At 46.6% G+C, this 23,772-nt stretch overlaps 1 protein-coding gene across 1 annotated transcript in view; it reads right to left on the bottom strand.

The window, feature by feature from the left end:
• The window catches only part of LOC116360552 (carboxypeptidase M), a 58,512-nt gene that overhangs the window by 8,786 nt on the left and 25,954 nt on the right, over positions 1-23,772 (bottom strand). Inside the window, exons 5-7 of the mRNA XM_031815298.1 lie at positions 3,559-3,746; positions 1,804-1,974; positions 673-825 (exon numbers count right to left, since the gene is read on the bottom strand). Coding sequence (XP_031671158.1) covers positions 673-825; positions 1,804-1,974; positions 3,559-3,746 — 512 coding nt within the window. The remainder of the gene's footprint in view (positions 1-672; positions 826-1,803; positions 1,975-3,558; positions 3,747-23,772) is intronic.

The raw sequence follows: 23,772 nt of genomic DNA on the forward strand, positions 1-23,772 counted from the left end.
ACAGCGTGGGGTGGTACTAACCCATGACAGACAGCATGGTACTAACCCGTGATAGACAGCGTGGTACTGACCCGCGACAGACAGCGTGGTACTAACCAACGACAGACAGCGTGGTACTAACCCACGATAGACAGCGTGGTACTAACCAACGACAGACAACGCGGTACTAACCCACGATAGACAGCGTGGTACTAACCCACGATAGACAGCGTGGTACTAACCCACGATAGACAGCGTGGTACTAACCCACGATAGACAGCGTGGTACTAACCCACGATAGACAGCGTGGTACTGACCCAGGACAGACAGCGCGGTACTAACCCACGACAGACAGCATGGTACTGACCCACGACAGACAGCGTGGTACTGACCCACGATAGACAGCGTGGTACTGACCCACGACAGACAGCGTGGTACTGACCCACGACAGACAGCGTGGTACTGACCCACGACAGACAGAGTGGTACTGACCCACGATAGACAGCGTGGTACTAACCCACGACAGACAGCGTGGTACTAACCCAACAACAGACAGCGTGGTACAGACCCACGACAGACAGCGTGGTACTGACCCACGACAGACAGCGTGGTACTAACCCACGACAGACAGCGTGGTACTGACCCACGACAGACAGCATCGTACTGACCCACGATAGACAGCGTGGTACTTACCCAGATGGACCTGTTGCATGTATGCCAGCAGCGCGGCCCGGTTGGCGTCCCAGAGCCCAGGCAGATCACTCTCTGGAGGGTATTTACAACAGGACAGCTCCAAGGTGATCTCTAGACACTGGCCCCACACGTAGTTATAGTCCTGCATCCCTCCTAGGAAACGGATAGAAAAACATGAAACTGAGCCAGACTAGAGCCATAATGGTGCTCGTCACTGTAGTCTATTAGACCAGTATCCTAGGAAACGGATAGAAAAACATGAAACTGAGCCAGACTGGAGCCATAATGGTGCTCGTCACTGCACCAGTCACTGTAGTCTATTGGACCAGTATCCTAGGAAACGGATAGAAAAACATGAAACTGAGCCAGACTAGAGCCATAATGGTGCTCGTCACTGCACCAGTCACTGTCGTCTATTAGACCAGTATCCTAGGAAACGGATAGAAAAACATGAAACTGAACCAGACTAGAGCCATAATGGTGCTCGTCACTGTAGTCTATTAGACCAGTATCCTAGGAAACGGATAGAAAAACATGAAACTGAGCCAGACTAGAGCCATAATGGTGCTCGTCACTGCACCAGTCACTGTCGTCTATTAGACCAGTTTCTAGGAAACGGATAGAAAAACATGAAACTGAGCCAGACTAGAGCCATAATGGTGCTCGTCACTGCACCAGTCACTGTCGTCTATTAGACCAGTTTCTAGGAAACGGATAGAAAAACATGAAACTGAACCAGACTAGAGCCATAATGGTGCAGTTCTATATGTATTCTACACTGAGATGATGCGGAACACCCCGGAACATTTACATAAATCTCCCATTGACATCAGTGGGAGACATCAACTCAGACATCAACTCTGCTAAATCTTAACCCAATATCTCCAGGGTTGATGACAACACGGACAAGTTGACCCAGCGAAAGGTCATGTGTGTACAGTCGTGGTCAAAAGTTTTGAGAATGACACAAACATTAATTTTCACAACACGACCGTACGCGTGACCTCTAGTATTAGTCCCGTGGTTTGAACTTTGAACCCGGGGGAGGGGGGGGAGGGGAGCTTGCGACTGTCAACCCAACACCCTTAACTATTACCCCAGATCTGTAAACTGATAGATTTACTGACTGACCTGGTAGAGGGTACCAGTAGTAACCGTTGGTGATGCCCTCCTTAAAGTCCTTGGAGTCGTAACAGTGGTCTCCCTTGTGCATCTGGCTGTGGGTGTAGGAGTAGGTCTTAGCCAGCTGGATCAACACGTCGTTGTCGGGGGCAACACTGGATCCACTCTGCAGCTCACTACCTGTGTGACAACACAACACGTCAACCTGTTCCCTATATAGTACACTACTTTAGACCAGAGCCCTATTCCCTATATAGTGCACTACTTTAGACCAGAGCCCTATTCCCTATATAGTACACTACTTTAGACCAGAGCCCAATTCCCTATATAGTACACTACTATAAACCAGAGCCCTATTCCCTATATAGTACACTACTTTAGACCAGAGCCCTATTCCCTATATAGTGCACTATTTTTGATCAGGACCCTATTCCCTATATAGTACACTACTTTAGACCAGAGCCCTATTCCCTATATAGTGTACTACTTTAGACCAATGCCCTGGGCTATTTGGGACACAATGGAGACATAACCAATATTGATGTGATTGACTGATTGGTTGATCTATTGATCTCTTGACAGGGACACCTGTTGTTACTCTGTAGTCATTCTAGTAGTCTCTATATTAGACACCTGTTGTTACTCTGTAGTCATTCTAGTAGTCTCTATATTAGACACCTGTTGTTACTCTGTAGTCATTCTAGTAGTCTCTATATTAGACAACTGTTGTTACTCTGTAGTCATTCTAGTAGTCTCTATATTAGACAACTGTTGTTACTTTGTGGTCATTCTAGTAGTCTCTATATTCGACAACTGTTGTTACTCTGTGGTCATTCTAGTAGTCTCTATATTAGACATGTTGTTACTCTGTAGTCATTCTAGTAGTCTCTATACTAGACATGTTGTTACTCTGTAGTCATTCTAGTAGTCTCTATACTAGACAACTGTTGTTACTCTGTAGTCATTCTAGTAGTCTCTATATTAGACACATGTTGTTACTCTGTAGTCATTCTAGTAGTCTCTATATTAGACACCTGTTGTTACTCTACTCTGTAATCATTCTAGTAGTCTCTATATTAGACACCTGTTGTTACTCTACTCTGTAGTCAGTCTAGTAGTCTCTATATTAGACACCTGTTGTTACTCTGCTCTGTAGTCAGACTAGTAGTCTCTATATTAGACACCTGTTGTTACTCTGCTCTGTAGTCAGACTAGTAGTCTCTATATTAGACACCTGTTGTTACTCTGCTCTGTAGTCAGACTAGTAGTCTCTATATTAGACACCTGTTGTTACTCTGTAGTCATTCTAGTAGTCTCTATATTAGACACATGTTGTTACTCTGTAGTCATTCTAGTAGTCTCTATATTAGACACATGTTGTTACTCTGTAGTCAGTCTAGTAGTCTCTATATTAGACACCTGTTGTTACTCTACTCTGTAGTCATTCTAGTAGTCTCTATATTAGACACCTGTTGTTACTCTACTCTGTAGTCAGTCAAGTAGTCTCTATATTAGACCCCTGTTGTTACTCTGTAGTCATTCTAGTAGTCTCTATATTAGAAACCTGTTGTTACTCTGTAGTCAGTCTAGTAGTCTCTATATTAGACAACTGTTGTTACTCTGTGGTCATTCTAGTAGTCTCTATATTAGACACCTGTTGTTACTCTAGTCATTCTAGTAGTCTCTATATTAAATAAAGGTAAAATAAAATAAATAAATTGGGATCACTCAGCCTCTCTCTCTGTGTGTGATGGTGTAAAGTACCTCCATTGCTGTTGTCGTAGGGGTAGCTGGCCACCACAGCCCCACCGTGCAGGTTGGCCGACAGGACGAAGCTCTCAGTCTTCAGCCAGTCCATAATGGCTCTCACCTCCATCTCTCTCATTCCACTCTCCTTCTTAGAGAAGGCATCTGGGAAGTTCCTGTTCAGATCGATGCCGTTCTTATTGAACCTGTCAGGGAACCATATGACAAAATACAGAATATTAAGTTCACTAGGTACCGACCAAATAAAATACAATTTTATTTGTCACATGCGCCGAATACAACAGGTGTAGGTAGACCTTAGTGAAATGCCGAATACAACAGGTGTAGGTAGACCTTAGTGAAATGCCGAATACAACAGGTGTAGGTAGACCTTAGTGAAATGCCGAATACAACAGGTCTCTCTCTCTATTGGCCCCTCTCTCTCTCTCTATTGCCCCCTCTCTCATTGCCCCCCCTCTCTCCATTTCCCTCCCTCTCTATTGCCCTCTCTCTCTATTGCCCCCTCTCTCTCCCTCTCTCTCTCTATTGCCCCCTCTCTCTCCCTCTCTCTCTCTATTGCCCCCTCTCTCTCTCTCTCTCTCTCTCTCTATTGCCCTCTCTCTCTCTCTATTGCCCTCTCTCTCTCTCTCTATTGCCCTCTCTCTCTCTCTCTCTATTGCCCGCTCCCTCTCTCTCTCTCTCTCTATTGCCCTCTCTCTCTATTGCCCTCTCTCTCTCTATTACCCTCTCTCTCTCTCTATTACCCTCTCTCTCTCTCTATTGCCCTCTCTCTCTCTCTATTGCCCTCTCTCTCTCTCTATTGCCCTCTCTCTCTCTCTATTACCCTCTCTCTCTCTCTATTGCCCGCTCCCTCTCTCTCTCTCTCTCTATTGCCCTCTCTCTCTATTGCCCTCTCTCTCTCTATTACCCTCTCTCTCTCTCTATTGCCCTCTCTCTCTCTCTATTGCCCTCTCTCTCTCTCTCTCTATTGCCCGCTCCCTCTCTCTCTCTCTCTCTCTCTCTATGCCCTCTCTCTCTATTGCCCTCTCTCTCTCTATTACCCTCTCTCTCTCTCTATTACCCTCTCTCTCTCTCTATTGCCCTCTCTCTCTCTCTATTGCCCTCTCTCTCTCTCTATTGCCCTCTCTCTCTCTCTATTACCCTCTCTCTCTCTCTATTGCCCGCTCCCTCTCTCTCTCTCTCTCTCTCTATTGCCCCTCTCTCTCTCTATTACCCTCTCTCTCTCTCTATTACCCTCTCTCTCTCTCTATTGCCCCCTCTCCTCCCTCTCTCTCTCTATTGCCCCCTCTCTCTCTCTCTCTCTATTGCCCTCTCTCTCTCTCTATTGCCCCCTCTCTCTCTATTGCCCGCTCCCTCTCTCTCTCTCTCTCTCTCTCTATTGCCCTCTCTCTCTATTGCCCTCTCTCTCTCTCTATTGCCCTCTCTCTCTCTCTATTACCCTCTCTCTCTCTCTATTACCCTCTCTCTCTCTCTATTGCCCTCTCTCTCTCTCTATTGCCCTCTCTCTCTCTCTATTGCCCTCTCTCTCTCTCTCTTGCCCTCTCTCTCTCTCTCTCTATTACCCCCTCTCTCTCTCTATTACCCCCTCTCTCTCTCTATTACCCCCTCTCTCTCTCTCTATTACCCCCTCTCTCTCTCTATTACCCCCTCTCTCTCTATTGCCCTCTCTTTGCTCTGCGAAGACATTCAGAGCACTGATATCCCATTCAGTGTGATCAGACCATTCCTTATTTAAAAACAGTCATTGGTCCATTCATAAGATTCAGGCTGAGAGCTCGAATTGAAATTCTGTGGTCGCTGTTTACCCAGTGGCATCCTTCCGCATTGAAAGATGACGAGCGAGGATACCAAACAGTCACTCACCGTACAGACTAAGGTGGCCCTATACCAAACAGTCACTCACCGTACAGACTAAGGTGGCCCTATACCAAACAGTCACTCACCGTACAGACTAAGGTGGCCCTATACCAAACAGTCACTCACCGTACAGACTAAGGTGGTCCTATACCAAACAGGTCACTCACCGTACAGACTAAGGTGGCCCTATACCAAACAGGTCACTCACCGTACAGACTAAGGTGGCCCTATATCAAACAGTCACTCACCGTACAGACTAAGGTGGACCTATACCAAACAGTCACCCACCGTACAGACTAAGGTGGCCCTATACCAAACAGTCACTCACCGTACAAACTAAGGTGGCCCTATACCAAACAGTCACTCACCGTACAGACTAAGGTGGCCCTATACCAAACAGGTCACCCACCGTACAGACTAAGGTGGCCCTATACCAAACAGTCACTCACCGTACAGACTAAGGTGGCCTTATACCAAACAGGTCACTCACCGTACAGACTAAGGTGGCCCTATACCAAACAGTCACTCACCGTACAGACTAAGGTGGCCCTATACCAAACAGTCACTCACCGTACAGACTAAGGTGGCCCTATACCAAACAGTCACTCACCGTACAGACTAAGGTGGTCCTATACCAAACAGGTCACTCACCGTACAGACTAAGGTGGCCCTATACCAAACAGGTCACTCACCGTACAGACTAAGGTGGCCCTATATCAAACAGTCACTCACCGTACAGACTAAGGTGGACCTATACCAAACAGTCACCCACCGTACAGACTAAGGTGGCCCTATACCAAACAGTCACTCACCGTACAGACTAAGGTGGCCCTATACCAAACAGTCACTCACCGTACAGACTAAGGTGGCCCTATACCAAACAGTCACTCACCGTACAGACTAAGGTGGACCTATACCAAACAGTCACTCACCGTACAGACTAAGGTGGCCCTATACCAAACAGTCACTCACCGTACAGACTAAGGTGGCCCTATACCAAACAGGTCACTCACCGTACAGACTAAGGTGGCCCTATACCAAACAGTCACTCACCGTACAGACTAAGGTGGACCTATACCAAACCACTGTCATGCTACTGTTCTCTCTCTCTCTCTCTGCTCTGTGATGACATTCACATTAACCAACACCATCCATCCAGATGACCAACACCATCCAGTAACATCGTTCGAGCGTCTTCAGATACACAAATCAAATGTCGGTCCCATTCATGAGGTTCAGGGCCAGTCGCGGCCTGTTTATCTCTGCGTCCCAAATAACACACTATTCCCTATATAGTGCACTACTGTTGACCAGCGCCCTATTCCCTATATAGTGCACTACTGTTGACCAGCGCATGGCCACTATATAGGGAAATGAGACGCTGTGAGTCGAGAAGCAGGTTCTATTGTTGAATAGAACAACAAACGAGACAGCGTTAAAGGGGAGGTATAGGTATTAACACAGGGACAATACTGACTGAGGAGTGAACGTAAGGGAGGGACAGATAAAGGGGAGGTCGTGGAGCGACAGATAAAGGGGAGGTAATTTGGTCCATGATGATGATGGTCTACAGGTGTGAATCATGATGATCTACAGGTGTGAATCATGATGATCTACAGGTGTGAATCATGATGATCTACAGGTGTGAATCATGATGATCTACAGGTGTGAATCATGATGATCTACAGGTGTGAATCATGATGATCTACAGGTGTGAATCATGATGATCTACAGGTGTGAATCATGATGATCTACAGGTGTGAATCATGATGATCTACAGGTGTGAATCATGATGATCTACAGGTGTGAATCATGATGATCTACAGGTGTGAATCATGATGATCTACAGGTGTGAATCATGATGATCTACAGGTGTGAATCATGATGATCTACAGGTGTGAATCATGATGATCTACAGGTGTGAATCATGATGAGTGCCAGGTGTGCGTAATGATGAGTGCCAGGTGTGCGTAATGATGAGTGCCAGGTGTGCGTAATGATGATCTACAGGTGTTAGTAATCAGGCGATGTCGAACGCCGGAGGGGAGGAGCAGGAGGAGTCGACGTGGCAGGAATAGGGGGCCATTTGTGACACAAGCCAGGGGTAAAAGGAGAAGGAAGGAGGCTCAGAGCGGAGGAGGAGGAGGAGGAGGAAGGAGGCTCAGAGCGGAGGAGGAGGAAGGAGGCTCAGAGCGGAGGAGGAAGAGGAGGAGGAGGAGGAGGAGGAGGCTCAGAGCGGAGGAGGAGGAGGAAGAGGAGGAGGAGGGAGGCTCAGAGCGGAGGAGGAGGAGGAAGGAGGCTCAGAGCGGAGGAGGAAGAGGAGGAGGAGGAGGCTCAGAGCGGAGGAGGAAGAGGAGGAGGAGGAGGCTCAGAGCGGAGGAGGAAGTGCCAGGATGTTTGCTGAACTCGTCAGTGCGTGACCGGGCCGGGATGTGTGGGGCATTAGGTAAACATTATAAGGCTATCTCAACCCCCCCTTCCCCTCTACTCCACCTCTCCCCAGAGCACAGAGAGCTCTTTATCCTCACTCTGCCTCTCAAGGAGGGAATCACAGCTCTGCTACAGTCAAGGGTAGAAGAAGACATGATTCCCTCCCAGGCCGTGTCTCTACATCAGGGGAGAAGAAGACATGATTCCCTCCCAGGCCGTGTCTCTACATCAGGGGAGAAGAAGACATGATTCCCTCCCAGGCCGTGTCTCTACATCAGGGGAGAAGAAGACATGATTCCCTCCCAGGCCGTGTCTCTACATCAGGGGAGAAGAAGACATGATTCCCTCCCAGGCCGTGTCTCTACATCAGGGGAGAAGAAGACATGATTCCCTCCCAGGCCGTGTCTCTACATCAGGGGAGAAGAAGACATGATTCCCTCCCAGGCCGTGTCTCTACATCAGGGGAGAAGAAGACATGATTCCCTCCCAGGCCGTGTCTCTACATCAGGGGAGAAGAAGACATGATTCCCTCCCAGGCCGTGTCTCTACATCAGGGGAGAAGAAGACATGATTCCCTCCCAGGCCGTGTCTCTACATCAGGGGAGAAGAAGACATGATTCCCTCCCAGGCCGTGTCTCTACATCAGGGGAGAAGAAGACATGATTCCCTCCCAGGCCGTGTCTCTACATCAGGGGAGAAGAAGACATGATTCCCTCCCAGGCCGTGTCTCTACATCAGGGAGCTTCAACTCTTTTGTAACCAGGGACCCCCTTCCAGGAAAACTGGCGACCCGGGGGCCCCTATCATACATTAACAAAGTTATTATTATTTTTCTTCACATCTCGTCTTATCAGGTGAATGACAATGTCGTGGAGAATTAAATCAACATTATATAATGAATCTGTTTTTGGTAGATAAGAGTTCAGGTGGATCTTGGCTTCAGCAAACGCTGGAAAGGAGGGGCGCTGGAAAGCAATGACAAAAACCATGAAAAGGGGTTGACCAAGAAACTGATTCAAGGCAGAAAGGAGTTGGAACACAACAACAACAAAGGCAGAGAATAATTCAGCTCACTTTATTCCATCGTTCAGGATGAGTACAGGTGACTGACTGTCTCTACGCTCTGACTGACTGTCGCTACGCTCTGACTGACTGTCTCTACGCTCTGACTGACTGTTTCTACGCTCTGAAGAAGACGTCTGCTTGGATGTCGAAACGTCAGTCACCTGTACTCATTCTGAACAATCCTAAACTCTTAATATATTCGCTAGGAGCAGCTGTTTAAATGTGTTGGTAAACATTATGTCCAAGTCAAGAAAGTTTACCAACTGCACTTGTGTTTATCGAGTCAGTAACAATTGCCACTCTGCTTTCCTGGGAGTAGATGTTCAAATGGACAGTATATTGAGTAAAAACATATACAGAGCTGCCTCAGATGTAGCCTGGTTTATCTGTCTGGCCCGTGTGGCTGACTGCCTGGTTTATCTGTCTGGCCCGTGTGGCTGACTGCCTGGTTTATCTGTCTGGCCCGTGTGGCTGACTGCCTGGTTTATCTGTCTGGCCCGTGTGGCTGACTGCCTGGTTTATCTGTCTGGCCCGTGTGGCTGACTGCCTGGTTTATCGATATGGCCTGTGTGGCTGACTGCCTGGTTTATCTGTCTGGCCTGTGTGGCTGACTGCCTGGTTTATCGATATGACCTGTGTGGCTGACTGCCTGGTTTAGCTGTCTGGCCTGTGTGGGTGACTGCCTCATTTATCTGTCTGGGCTGTGTCGCTGACTGCCTGGTTTATCTGTCTGGGCTGTGTGGCTGACTGCCTGGTTTATCTGTCTGGCCTGTGTGGCTGACTGCCTGGTTTATCTGTCTGGCCTGTGTGGCTGACTGCCTGGTTTATCTGTCTGGCCTGTGTGGCTGACTGCCTGGTTTATCTGTCTGGCCTGTGTGGCTGACTGCCTGGTTTATCGATATGGCCTGTGTGGCTGACTGCCTGGTTATCTGTCTGGCCTGTGTGGCTGACTGCCTGGTTTATCTGTCTGGCCTGTGTGGCTGACTGCCTGGTTTAGATGTCTGGCTGGTGTAGCTGACTGCCTGGTTTAGCTGTCAGCCTACCTCAGTCAGGCAGGCTGAGGTAGACTGATAGAAACCCTGTAGCCTAATTCTGAATCATCTCCTGTACTTGTTCACTACCTCTCAAGGAGGTAGTGCACTCATTCCTTATCCTCCAAGTGTACACTTGTTCACTACCCCTCAAGTATGTAAAAAGCATTGTCTTGGAATTCATATTAAGTCTAGTATATTTTAATTCCTATTTCAACCCAATGCTTTTAAAAACACTTGATGTGGACTGAACTAGTGCACACATGGGGAGAGGGGAGAGTCAGGATCTGGCCTCTGCAGCAGATCAGCACAGGCTGCCTGACCTTTCAGCAAATGGCCAGTAGGAAATATCCCAGATTGTGCCTTTAACAGTGCTTAAAAACACAGCACGACCAGGTCACACACACACGAGATCAGGTCTGTTTACCCCAGACCACAGAGAAACAAGGAATTGCAGGAATTCCGATGAGCTTTAGATGTTTACAACTCACTACAAGACGACTCACTACAATGGCTTTTAACTTCCAAGAATCAGAATTTAGTAAAAACATACGTATCTCTGGGTGGTCGAAGGTTTGAAAAACTCAACAGTTAAGAAACGAACAGGGAGGCTGGTTAAATCTGTCACTGTGTTTTAATGGTACCATATCGCTGGCTGCAAACCAACAGGATGCCTGGTTAAATCTGTCACTGTGTTTTAATGGTACCATATCGCTGGCAGGATGCCTGGTTAAATCTGTCACTGTGTTTTAATGGTACCATATCGCTGGCAGGATGCCTGGTTAAATCTGTCACTGTGTTTTAATGGTACCATATCGATGGCTGCAAACCAACAGGATGCCTGGTTAAATCTGTCACTGTGTTTAAACGGCACCATACCTGTCACGCCCTGACCTTAGAAATCCTTATTATTCTCTATATTTGGTTCGGTCAGGGTGTGACTCGAGTGGGAAATTCTGTGTTTTCCATTTCTTTTGTTGGCCGGTTATTGGTTCCCCATTAGGGACAGCTGTCTATCGTTGTCTCTGATTGGGAATGATACTTAGGCAGCCTGTTTTCCACCAGAGTTTGTGGGATCTTGTTTTGTGTTTAGTTTCTGTAGCCTGACAGAACTGTGCGCTTTCGTTTTTTTCTCGCTTTTTGTTTGAGTGTTTTTTAATCAGAAAAAAAACTCTTGCCATTAAGAAACGTTGCCAGGAATTAGCCTCGATGTTGTACACAGGAAGTTGAGAATCATCCGCATCGACAATCACTACAGTGTGTCTGGATTGGGATACAAACAGTGTAGTAGTCTGTTGGAAAATACTACCCAGCTGATCCTAAACCAATCTGGTGGAATATTCTAATTGTCTTATTAGCATGTATAATCATAGCCAATCACATATGATGATAATGATGACATCATAATGTTGTTCTCTTTGTTACCACAGTCTAGTGTCCTATAGAGGGGACAGGTCCCTACAGTATAGAGCAGGACTCGTGTACTAGAGTCCTGCTCTATACTGTATACAGTAGGGAATAGGACCACCTGGCATGATGACTCCTTGCTGTCCCCAGTCCACCTGGCTGTGCTGCTGCTCCAGTTGCAACTGTTCTGCCTGCGGCTATGAAACCCTGACCTGTTCACCGGACATGCTACCTGTCCCAGACCTGCTGTTGTTTTCAACTCTCTAGAGACAGCAGGAGCGGTAGAGATACTCTCAATGATCAGCTATGAAAAGCCAACTGACATTTACTCCTGAGGTGCTGACTTGCTGCACCCTCGACAACTACTGTGATTATTATTATTTGACCATGCTGGTCATTTATGAACATTTGAACATCTTGGCCATGTTCTGTTAGAATCTCCACCCGGCACAGCCAGAAGAGGACTGGCCACCCCTCATAGCCTGGTTCCTCTCTAGGTTTCTTCCTAAGTTCTGGCCTTTCTAGGGAGTTTTTCCTAGCCACCGTGCTTCTACACCTGCATTGCTTGCTGTTTGGGGTTTTAGGCTGGGTTTCTGTACAGCACTTTGAGATATCAGCTGATGTACAAAGGGCTTTATAAATACATTTGATTTGAATAAACTTCCATTTGGGAGGCACACAGAGATATATGAGAAGACATGAGGATGTTTCCTGTCTAGCTATGTGACATTTATAGTGTTTATAAAATACTATTCCGTCCACTCTCAGGGCAGAGAGAGAGAGAGAGAGAGAGAAAGACATTGTCCCTTTTGTACTTATTTGCACATTTGACATTTGAAATTAATTTATTATTTTGGAACTTCTGTGAGTGTAATGTTTACTGTTAATCTTTGTTTATTTCACTTTTGTTTATTATCTACATACAGTATATGTTACCCATGCCAATAAATCTCTTAAATTGAATTGAGAGAGAGAGAGGTAAAGAGAGAGAGAGATAAAGAGAGAGATGAGAGAGAGAGGTAAAGAGAGAGAGATAAAGAGAGAGAGAGGTATAAAGAGAGAGAGAGGTAAAGAGAGAGAGAGAGGTAAAGAGAGAGAGAGAGGTAAAGAGAGAGAGAGAGGTAAAGAGAGAGAGAGGTAAAGAGAGAGAGAGGTAAAGAGAGAGAGAGAGAGGGGGGGGGGGTAGGTAGAGGGAAAGAGAAAGAGTTAACGTGGGCGAGAGACAGCGTCTCACTTTCAGTTACTATAAACAGATTCCTTAAAACAACCCAGGAATACTCCTTGAAGAGATGTCCCTGCAGTTAACCCCTGTTAAAACACTCCATGGTGTTTTCACTCCATATCCCAGCAGCAGAGGTCATGGGTCCCCTGTCTGAGTGCCCTCTCTGGGGTGCCATCACCAGTCCGGTGGGGGTACTATGGAGGGAGATGGATGGCCTGGTAAATGGACCGGGGCTGCGTACTGTTTATACCCAGACATAAACAGACGTATACCAGACCTGACAACACATAACATTGGTGATTTAGGCAAGGGAGAGAGCAGGCCCGTCTGTCTGTCTCTGAAGTGAATGGGTATCCTCCAGGAGCTTGAGGGTCTTACCTTACTCACTAACCCCCTCCCCAACCCTTCCTCACCCCTGCCCATATCCTCCTCACCCCCCAGCATCAGAGCCTCTCTGAGGTCATATCCTCCTCCATCCTCAGAGCCTCTGAGATGTTTCAACAGCTACAGTATCGTGACTGTGGGAGGAGTAGGGCTGTCCCCGACAAAAAATAATAATCTTGGTCGACCAAAAGTAATCTGTTCTTTGGACCAATCGATTGGTCGAAATGTTTTTACGTGTATTGTTCCATACCTATGTATGTGAGCTTGTCTGATGCTTTAAGTTTACGGTTTGATGAAATATGACAAATGCCTCAAGAGGGCGCCAGAAATCAAGCAAATTTTTTTTTTTTTAAACCTGACCCAAATATTCACCTCCTGCTCCTGCTGGCTCTCAGATTCTGCCATTGCTGTAACACCAGCAACCTTTCTCATGTTGAATATATCTTACCATCTCTACCCATCTATGTGCCAGTTATGGTTTTTATATTCACATTTCCGTGAAACAGTTTAATTGATAATAATCTCAAAATTATTTAGATCCAGCAGCATTACCATCCTGCATACCACTGCTGGCTTGCTTCTGAAGCTGAGCAGGGTTGGTCCCTGGATGGGAGACTAGATGCTGCTGGAAGTGGTGTTGGAGAGGGCCAGTAGGAGGCACTCATTCCTCTGGTCTAAAATAATGATACTGCCCTGTGTAAGGTGCTGTCTTTCGGATGGGACGTTAAAACGAATGTCCTGACTCTCTATGGTCATTAAAGATCCCATGGCACTTATCGTAAGAGTAGGGGTGTTAACCCCGGTGTCCTGGCTAAATTCCCAATCTGGCCCTCAAACCATTATGGTCACCTAATAATCCCCAGTTTACAATTGGCTCATTCATCCCCCTCCTCTCCCCTGTAACTATTCCCCAGGTTGTTGCTGTAAATGAGAACGTGTTCTCAGTCAACTTACCTTGTAAAATAAAAAAATGTAGTTAATCAAAATTATAAAACCTAAAAAGTAACTTCTATTGCCATCCATGTCAAAATGGTCTACATAAAGCCAACAAATAAAAACATTGCAGTAAGCAGCTCGAAAATATCCAGAAATAAAATGAATATCCTATAAAATCACCTTGTTGCAGACAGGCCACGTGTAGCCAAACTCGAAACCTTGTATCAACTATTAACTTGGGTCAGGCCAGAAGCTTGCACTAGCGAACTGGCAACATTGTGTCAACTATTAACTTGGGTCAGGCCAGAAGCTTGCACTAGCGAACTGGCAACATTGTGTCAACTATTAACTTGGGTCAGGCCAGAAGCTTGCACTAGCGAACTGGCAACATTGTATCAACTATTAACTTGGGTCAGGCCAGAAGCTTGCACTAGCGAACTGGCAACATTGTATCAACTATTAACTTGGGTCAGGCCAGAAGCTTGCACTAGCGAACTGGCAACATTGTATCAACTATTAACTTGGGTCAGGCCAGAAGCTTGCACTAGCGAACTGGCAACATTGTGTCAACTATTAACTTGGGTCAGGCCAGAAGCTTGCACTAGCGAACTGGCAACATTGTGTCAACTATTAACTTGGGTCAGGCCAGAAGCTTGCACTAGCGAACTGGCAACATTGTATCAACTATTAACTTGGGTCAGGCCAGAAGCTTGCACTAGCGAACTGGCAACATTGTATCAACTATTAACTTGGGTCAGGCCAGAAGCTTGCACTAGCGAACTGGCAACATTGTATCAAATATTAACTTGGGTCAGGCCAGAAGCTTGCACTAGCGAACTGGCAACATTGTGTCAACTATTAACTTGGGTCAGGCCAGAAGCTTGCACTAGCGAACTGGCAACATTGTATCAACTATTAACTTGGGTCAGGCCAGAAGCTTGCACTAGCGAACTGGCAACATTGTATCAAATATTAACTTGGTTCAGGCCAGAAGCTTGCACTAGCGAACTTGCAACATTGTGTCAAATATTCTGGGCCCTCAGAGAGTTTCCCCACCAGTGAGCTCGGGACAGACACAGCTGTAGACTATTTGCACAAGAGATAAGAAGCAGTGCTCGACTTGGGCAGGAGCTCACTGGAACTGAGTACTGACACCTCACACGTTCTACTGCTTGAGCTCCGGTTCTTCTTATAGAATATTAGTATTGAGGAGTTCCGGCACCCAGAATGAGTACTGGAACCTATTTCAGTCCAAGTCAAGCACTGATAAGAAGTAATCAGATAAAACTAAACTTCTAAAAATAGTCCTAGGAACTATTGTACTTCTCAATGGATGATTTGTTTGTTGTTTGGAGGTGAGGAAAACATTATTTTGAGAATCTCCACAGGTCATTAGTGGTGGCGAGTTAAGCCAATCAAACACTATCAGATCCACAAAAGGGGCACATTTATTTGCCTACATTTTTGCACAGGCCAGGTAGACTATAGGCCTACTTCTATGTGTAAATCAGGCCAGGTAGCCCATAGGCCTACTTCTAGCTGGGGATTTTAACAAGGCTAATCTGAAAACCAGACTCCCTAAATTTTATCAGCATATCGATTGCGCAACCAGGGGTGGAAAGACCCTGGATCATTGTTACTCTAACTTCCGCGACGCATATAAGGCCCTGCCCCGCCCCCCTTTCGGAAAAGCTGACCACGACTCCATTTTGTTGATCCCTGCCTACAGACAGAAACTAAAACAAGAAGCTCCCACGCTGAGGTCTGTCCAACGCTGGTCCGACCAAGCTGACTCCACACTCCAAGACTGCTTCCATCACGTGGACTGGGAGATGTTTCGTATTGCGTCAGACAACAACATTGACGTATACGCTGATTCGGTGTGCGAGTTCATTAGAACGTGCGTTGAAGATGTCGTTCGCATAGCAACAATTAAAACATTCCCTAACCAGAAACCGTGGATTGATGGCAGCATTCGCATGAAACTGAAGGTGTGAACCACTGCTTTTAATCAGGGCAAGGTGTCTGGTAACATGACTGAATACAAACAGTGCAGCTATTCCCTCCGCAAGGCTATCAAACAAGCTAAGTGCCAGTACAGAGACAAAGTAGAATCTCAATTCAACGGCTCAGACACAAGAGGCATGTGGCAGGGTCTACAGTCAATCACGGACTACATGAAGAAACCCAGCCCAGTCACGGACCAGGATGTCTTGCTCCCAGGCAGACTAAATAACTTTTTTGCCCGCTTTGAGGACAATACAGTACCACTGACACGGCCTGCAACGAAAACATGCGGTCTCTCCTTCACTGCAGCCGAAGTGAGTAAGACATTTAAACGTGTTAACCCTCGCAAGGCTGCAGGCCCAGACGGCATCCCCAGCCGCGCCCTCAGAGCATGCGCAGACCAGCTGGCCGGTGTGTTTACGGACATATTCAATCAATCCCTATACCAGTCTGCTGTTCCCACATGCTTCAAGAGGGCCACCATTGTTCCTGTTCCCAAGAAAGCTAAGGTAACTGAGCTAAACGACTACCGCCCCGTAGCACTCACATCCGTCATCATGAAGTGCTTTGAGAGACTAGTCAAGGACCATATCACCTCCACCCTACCTGACACCCTAGACCCACTCCAATTTGCTTACCGCCCAAATAGGTCCACAGACGATGCAATCTCAACCACACTGCACACTGCCCTAACCCATCTGGACAAGAGGAATACCTATGTGAGAATGCTGTTCATCGACTACAGCTCGGCATTCAACACCATAGTACCCTCCAAGCTCGTCATCAAGCTCGAGACCCTGGGTCTCGACCCCGCCCTGTGCAACTGGGTACTGGACTTCCTGACGGTCCGCCCCCAGGTGGTGAGGGTAGGCAACAACATCTCCTCCCCGCTGATCCTCAACACTGGGGCCCCACAAGGGTGCGTTCTGAGCCCTCTCCTGTACTCCCTGTTCACCCACGACTGCGTGGCCACGCACGCCTCCAACTCAATCATCAAGTTTGCGGACGACACAACAGTAATAGGCTTGATTACCAACAACGACGAGACGGCCTACAGGGAGGAGGTGAGGGCCCTCGGAGTGTGGTGTCAGGAAAATAACCTCACACTCAACGTCAACAAAACTAAGGAGATGATTGTGGACTTCAGGAAACAGCAGAGGGTACACCCCCCCATCCACATCGATGGAACAGTAGTGGAGAGGGTAGCAAGTTAAGTTCCTCGGCATACACATCACAGACAAACTGAATTGGTCCACTCACACAGACAGCATCGTGAGGAAGGCGCAGCAGCGCCTCTTCAACCTCAGGAGGCTGAAGAAATTCGGCTTGTCACCAAAAGCACTCAAACTTCTACAGATGCACAATCGAGAGCATCCTGGCGGGCTGTATCACCGCCTGGTATGGCAACTGCACCGCCCTCAACCGTAAGGCTCTCCAGAGGGTAGTGAGGTCTGCACAACGCATCACCGGGGGCAAACTACCTGCCCTCCAGGACACCTACACCACCCGATGCTACAGGAAGGCCATAAAGATCATCAGGGACATCAACCACCCGAGCCACTGCCTGTTCACCCCGCTGTCATCCAGAAGGCGAGGTCAGTACAGGTGCATCAAAGCTGGGACCGAGAGACTGAAAAACAGCTTCTATCTCAAGGCCATCAGACTGTTAAACAGCCACCACTAACATTGAGTGGCTACTGCCAACACACTCAATGACACTGACTCTACTCCAGCCACTTTAATAATGGGAATTGATGGGAAATGTAAATATATCACTAGCCACTTTAACTATGCCACTTGGTTTACATACTCATACTGTACTCGATATCATCTACTGTATCTTGCCTATGCTGCTCTGTACCATCACTCATTCATATATCCTTATGTACATATTCTTTATCCCCTTACACTGTGTATAAGACAGTAGTTTTTTGGAATTGTTAGTTAGATTACTTGTTGGTTATTACTGCATTGTCGGAACTAGAAGCACAAGCATTTCGCTACACTCGCATTAACATCTGCTAACCATGTGTATGTGACAAATAACATTTGATTTGATTTGATTCTGTGTGTAAATCAGGCCAGGTAGCCTATAGGCCTACTTCTATGTGTAAATCAGGCCAGGTAGCCTATAGGCCTACTTCTATGTGTAAATCAGGCCAGGTAGCCTATAGGCCTACTTCAATGCGTAAATCAGGCCAAGTAGCCTATAGGCCTACTTCTGTGTAAATCAGGCCAGGTAGCCTATAGGCCTACTGCTATGTGTAAATCAGGCCAGGTAGCCTATAGGCCTACTGCTATGTGTAAATCAGGCCAGGTAGCCTATAGGCCTACTTCAATGCGTAAATCAGGCCAGGTAGCCTATAGGCCTACTTCAATGCGTAAATCAGGCCAAGTAGCCTATAGGCCTACTTCTATGTGTAAATCAGGCCAGGTAGCCTATAGGCCTACTTCTATGTGTAAATCAGGCCAGGTAGCCTATAGGCCTACTTCTATGTGTAAATCAGGCCAGGTAGCCTATAGGCCTACTTCTATGTGTAAATCAGGCCAGGTAGCCTATAGGCCTACTGCTATGTGTAAATCAGGCCAGGTAGCCTATAGGCCTACTGCTATGTGTAAATCAGGCCAGGTAGCCTATAGGCCTACTGCTATGTGTAAATCAGGCCAGGTAGCCTATAGGCCTACTGCTATGTGTAAATCAGGCCAGGTAGCCTATAGGCCTACTGCTATGTGTAAATCAGGCCAGGTAGCCTATAGGCCTACTGCTATGTGTAAATCAGGCCAGGTAGCCTATAGGCCTACTTCTATGTGTAAATCAGGCCAGGTAGCCTATAGGCCTACTTCTATGTGTAAATCAGGCCAGGTAGCCTATAGGCCTACTTCTATGTGTAAATCAGGCCAGGTAGCCTATAGGCCTACTTCAATGCGTAAATCAGGCCAAGTAGCCTATAGGCCTACTTCTGTGTAAATCAGGCCAGGTAGCCTATAGGCCTACTTCTATGTGTAAATCAGGCCAGGTAGCCCATAGGCCTACTTCTATGTGTAAATCAGGCCAGGTAGCCTATAGGCCTACTTCTATGTGTAAATCAGGCCAGGTAGCCTATAGGCCTACTTCTATGTGTAAATCAGGCCAGGTAGCCTATAGGCCTACTTCTATGTGTAAATCAGGCCAGGTAGCCTATAGGCCTACTTCTATGTGTAAATCAGGCCAGGTAGCCTATAGGCCTACTTCTATGCGTGTGTGTCCTTCCTCAACATTGACAGGAGCCCTCCAAAACAAAAGACAATGCCAATTTTTTTATTTTTTTACTATTTCAAAAATTACGAAATAAACCAAAAGTTGCTTCTCACAAGTGTAGCATAGGTTGTGTGCTCAGCAAACAATCTGTCCAATCAGACAATGATAAAAACGGGAAGACTCAATATTATTATTCCAATGCATTAACACAGGATTAGAAATGATATAAATTAATGGTAAATATACTACTGGTGATGTAATGGGGGAATTGATAGACACTAACAAATCAAAAACGCGAAACAATTCACACCATAAAAGTTATGAAACAATGAATGTGTACAAAATGGCAGTAGAGAGCAGTGCATTCTGGAGAGAGAAGTGTACTGTGCATCTGGGCTGTGTGGTTAACCCGACGTCTGCATTGGTGGTACAACATTTACGTTGATACGGCCTCCGCAGAAGTCAGGGAAGTCATACTTCTGGAGCTTCGCAGAGCAGAGCTGTTGTCTCAACAAAGTGAGTTTGTGTTGAAAGACACATTTCCCCTCAGATTACACAGACCCACAAAGAATTTGAAAACAAATCTAAATTTTGATAGACTCCCATATCTATTGGATGAAATACCACAGTGTGACATCACAGCAGCAAGATTTGTGACCTGTTGCCACACGAAAAGGGCAACCAGTGAAGAACAAAAACCCCATTGTAAATACAACCCATATGTGTTGTTTCGTACTTTAACTATTTGCACGCCGCTACAACACATGGAACGTGTGAGGGTAATGTTTACTGTTGACTTTCTACTGTTTATTTCACTTTTGTTTATTCTTTTCACTTGCTTTGGCGATGTTAAACATGTTACCCTTGCCAATAAAGCCACATTGAGAGAGAGAGCAAGCGAGAGAGCGAGAGAGAACAGCTATACCACAGACTAGAAGGGAGGTAACCTCCTGTAGCTATACCACAGACTAGGCACTCTATCAAAAGTAGTGCACGATATAGGGAATAGTGTGCCATTTGGGATGCAAGTCAGTGTGGAGAAAATAACTCTGTTGACCCACAGACAGACATATTGGATCCAGATTTATTGCGTAACAGAAGGGCAACTTGTGGATGACTTAGTCTGGTCTGGTCTGGGCTGAGGTGTGCTGTTTCAACCCACTGTGGCCCAGTTGGAGCACGAGATGGGATGGGTCCGAGTTGGACGGAGGTGTTAATTAGAGACTTCAACAAACTTGGGCTTCAGAAGATGAGAAGCCTTAAAAAGGCCAAGGAAAGGAATCTGTTTTAGTTGTAAAAATAAACTGCCCTCGTCAGATGTGGCAGTGTTGGAGACTTTAATAACTTTTCTTCAATGCTGAATAATATATATATATATATATATAAAAAATATCAGTTGTAAAGAAGCATCCAGGAACACCATCATGAGCAGCGTCCAGGCCCAGAGCAGGCCCAGAGCAGCGTCCAGGCCCAGAGCAGGCCCAGAGCAGCGTCCAGAGCAGCGTCCAGGCCCATAGCAGGCCCAGAGCAGCGTCCAGGCCCAGAGCAGGCCCAGAGCAGCGTCCAGGCCCAGAGCAGGCCCAGAGCAGGCCCAGAGCAGCGTCCAGAGCAGGCCCAGAGCAGCGTCCAGAGCAGGCCCAGAGCAGCGTCCAGAGCAGGCCCAGAGCAGCGTCCAGAGCAGGCCCAGAGCAGCGTCCAGAGCAGGCCCAGAGCAGCGTCCAGAGCAGGCCACGAGCAGCGTCCAGAGCAGGCCACGAGCAGCATCCAGGCCACGAGCAGCATCCAGGCCACGAGCAGCATCCAGGCCACGAGCAGCATCCAGGCCACGAGCAGCATCCAGGCCACGAGCAGCATCCAGGCCACGAGCAGCGTCCAGGATATCAGTAAGGAAGAGGGGATGTGATAGCTGAAGACTGGTACCCAAGACTAACATTCCACTCCTGTCATTTACCAAAGACACTAGACATTCTCTCTTTAAATATGAACATTATATCATTAATGAGCTGGAGGAGATCAAAGGATTTGATCGTGATTCGATAACCCTCATAGCTATCCTCCAATCACAAAGGGTGATTGGCATTCTCTCAACCAGCTTCATAACACTCCTTCGTGCCTTATTGCTTAGACCTATATGCGTGCCAGTGTGTGTATATGTGTAGTCTCTTGAAACACAATCTATTCCTAGGGACTTCCTGCCACTTCCAAGAACCACAACCTCATCAAGAAGCCCGTGTGTGTGTGTGTGTGTGTGTGTGTGTGTGTGTGTGTGGGCTAAAGGAGAAGTTCAGAAATGTTCCCATTTCCTCCTATGAGGCTGCACTCCAAAGACTCTCCAGTTGAACACTGCTAATTACAGAGTTGGAGTCAAGACCGGACCTACGTCCCAAAACTGCACCCTACTCCCTATGTAGTGCACTACTTTTGACCAGGGCCCATAGGGAATAGTGTGCCATTTTGAACCTAAACCAGAACTTTCCAGGCCCATCTCTGGCTAATTGGAGACTTCAGGAAGTCTTCCTGTTTCCAGACAGTCAAATAAAAGACTAAAGGGTCAGTATTGTGGTTGTGAGGCTTTGTTCCTGCCTCTGTATTTACAGTGAACACGAGGGACAGCAAAGGGCCGGGTTACAAATGCATGCTTTTCAACCGGTCGCTGCCTGCACCTGCATGCCCGACTAGCATCACCACCCTGGATGGTTCCGACCTAGAATATGTGGACGTCTATAAGTACCTAGGTGTCTGGCTAGACTGCAAACTCTCCTTCCAGACTCATATCAAACATCTCCAATCGAAAATCAAATCAAGAGTCGGCTTTCTATTCCGCAACAAAGCCTCCTTCACTCAAGCCGCCAAGCTTACCCTAGTAAAACTGACTATCCTACCGATCCTCGACTTCGGCGATGTCATCTACAAAATGGCTTCCAACACTCTACTCAGCAAACTGGATGCAGTCTATCACAGTGCCATCCGTTTTGTCACTAAAGCACCTTATACTACCCACCACTGCGACTTGTATGCTCTAGTCGGCTGGCCCTCGCTACATATTCGTCGCCAGACCCACTGGCTCCAGGTCATCTACAAGTCTATGCTAGGTAAAGCTCCGCCTTATCTCAGCTCACTGGTCACGATGGCAACACCCATCCGTAGCACGCGCTCCAGCAGGTGTATCTCACTGATCATCCCTAAAGCCAACACCTCATTTGGCCGCCTTTCGTTCCAGTACTCTGCTGCCTGTGACTGGAACGAATTGCAAAAATCGCTGAAGTTGGAGACTTTCATCTCCCTCACCAACTTCAAACATCAGCTATCTGAGCAGCTAACCGATCGCTGCAGCTGTACATAGTCTATTGGTAAATAGCCCACCCTTTTCACCTACCTCATCCCCGTACTGTTTTTATTTATTTACTTTTCTGCTCTTCTGCACACCAATATCTCTACCTGTACATGACCATCTGATCTTTTATCACTCCAGTGTTAATCTGCAAAATTGTAATTATTTGCCTACCTCCTCATGCCTTTTGCACACATTGTATATAGACCCCCCCTTCGTTTTCTACTGTGTTATTGACTTGTTAATTGTTTACTCCATGTGTAACTCTTTGTTGTATGCTCACACTGCTATGCTTTATCTTGGCCAGGTCGCAGTTGCAAATGAGAACTTGTTCTCAACTAGCCTACCTGGTTAAATAAAGGTGTTCTCAACTAGCCTACCTGGTTAAATAAAGGTGTTCTCAACTAGCCTACCTGGTTAAATAAAGGTGTTCTCAACTAGCCTACCTGGTTAAATAAAGGTGTTCTCAACTAGCCTACCTGGTTAAATAAAGGTGTTCTCAACTAGCCTACCTGGTTAAATAAAGGTGTTCTCAACTAGCCTACCTGGTTAAATAAAGGTGTTCTCAACTAGCCTACCTGGTTAAATAAAGGTGTTCTCAACTAGCCTACCTGGTTAAATAAAGGTTAAATAAAAAAAAATAAAAAAATACAGGCAGAGTGAAATGTACAAATGGTTCACTTCTATTGTGTCTTCTAAATAACCACCAATCAGCTCAGTGCAGACATATCAGATCTACCAATCAGCTCAGTGCAGACATATCAGATCTACCAATCAGGTCAGTGCAGACATATCAGATCTACCAAACAGCTCAGTGCAGACATATCAGATCTACCAATCAGGTCAGTGCAGGCATATCAGATCTACCAAACAGCTCAGTGCAGACATATCAGATCTACCAATCAGGTCAGTGCAGACATATCAGATCTACCAAACATCTCAGTGCAGACATATCAGATCTACCAAACAGCTCAGTGTAGACATATCAGATCTACCAAACAGCTCAGTGCAGACAGATATTTACCACAAAACAGGTCAGTGCAGACAGATATGTACCACCAAACAGCTCAGTGCAGACATATATGTACCACCAAACAGCTCAGTGCAGACCGATATCAGATCTACCACAAAACAGGTCCGTGTAGACATATATCAGATATTTACCACCAAAACAGGTCAGTGCAGACATATATCAGATATTTACCACCAAAACAGGTCAGTGCAGACATATTTACCACCAAAACAGGTCAGTGCAGACATATATTTACCACCAAAACAGGTCAGTGCAGACATATATTTACCA

The sequence above is a fragment of the Oncorhynchus kisutch genome, unplaced genomic scaffold, assembly GCF_002021735.2.
Source record: "Oncorhynchus kisutch isolate 150728-3 unplaced genomic scaffold, Okis_V2 Okis09a-Okis19a_hom, whole genome shotgun sequence".
Classification (NCBI taxonomy): Eukaryota; Metazoa; Chordata; class Actinopteri; order Salmoniformes; family Salmonidae; genus Oncorhynchus; species Oncorhynchus kisutch.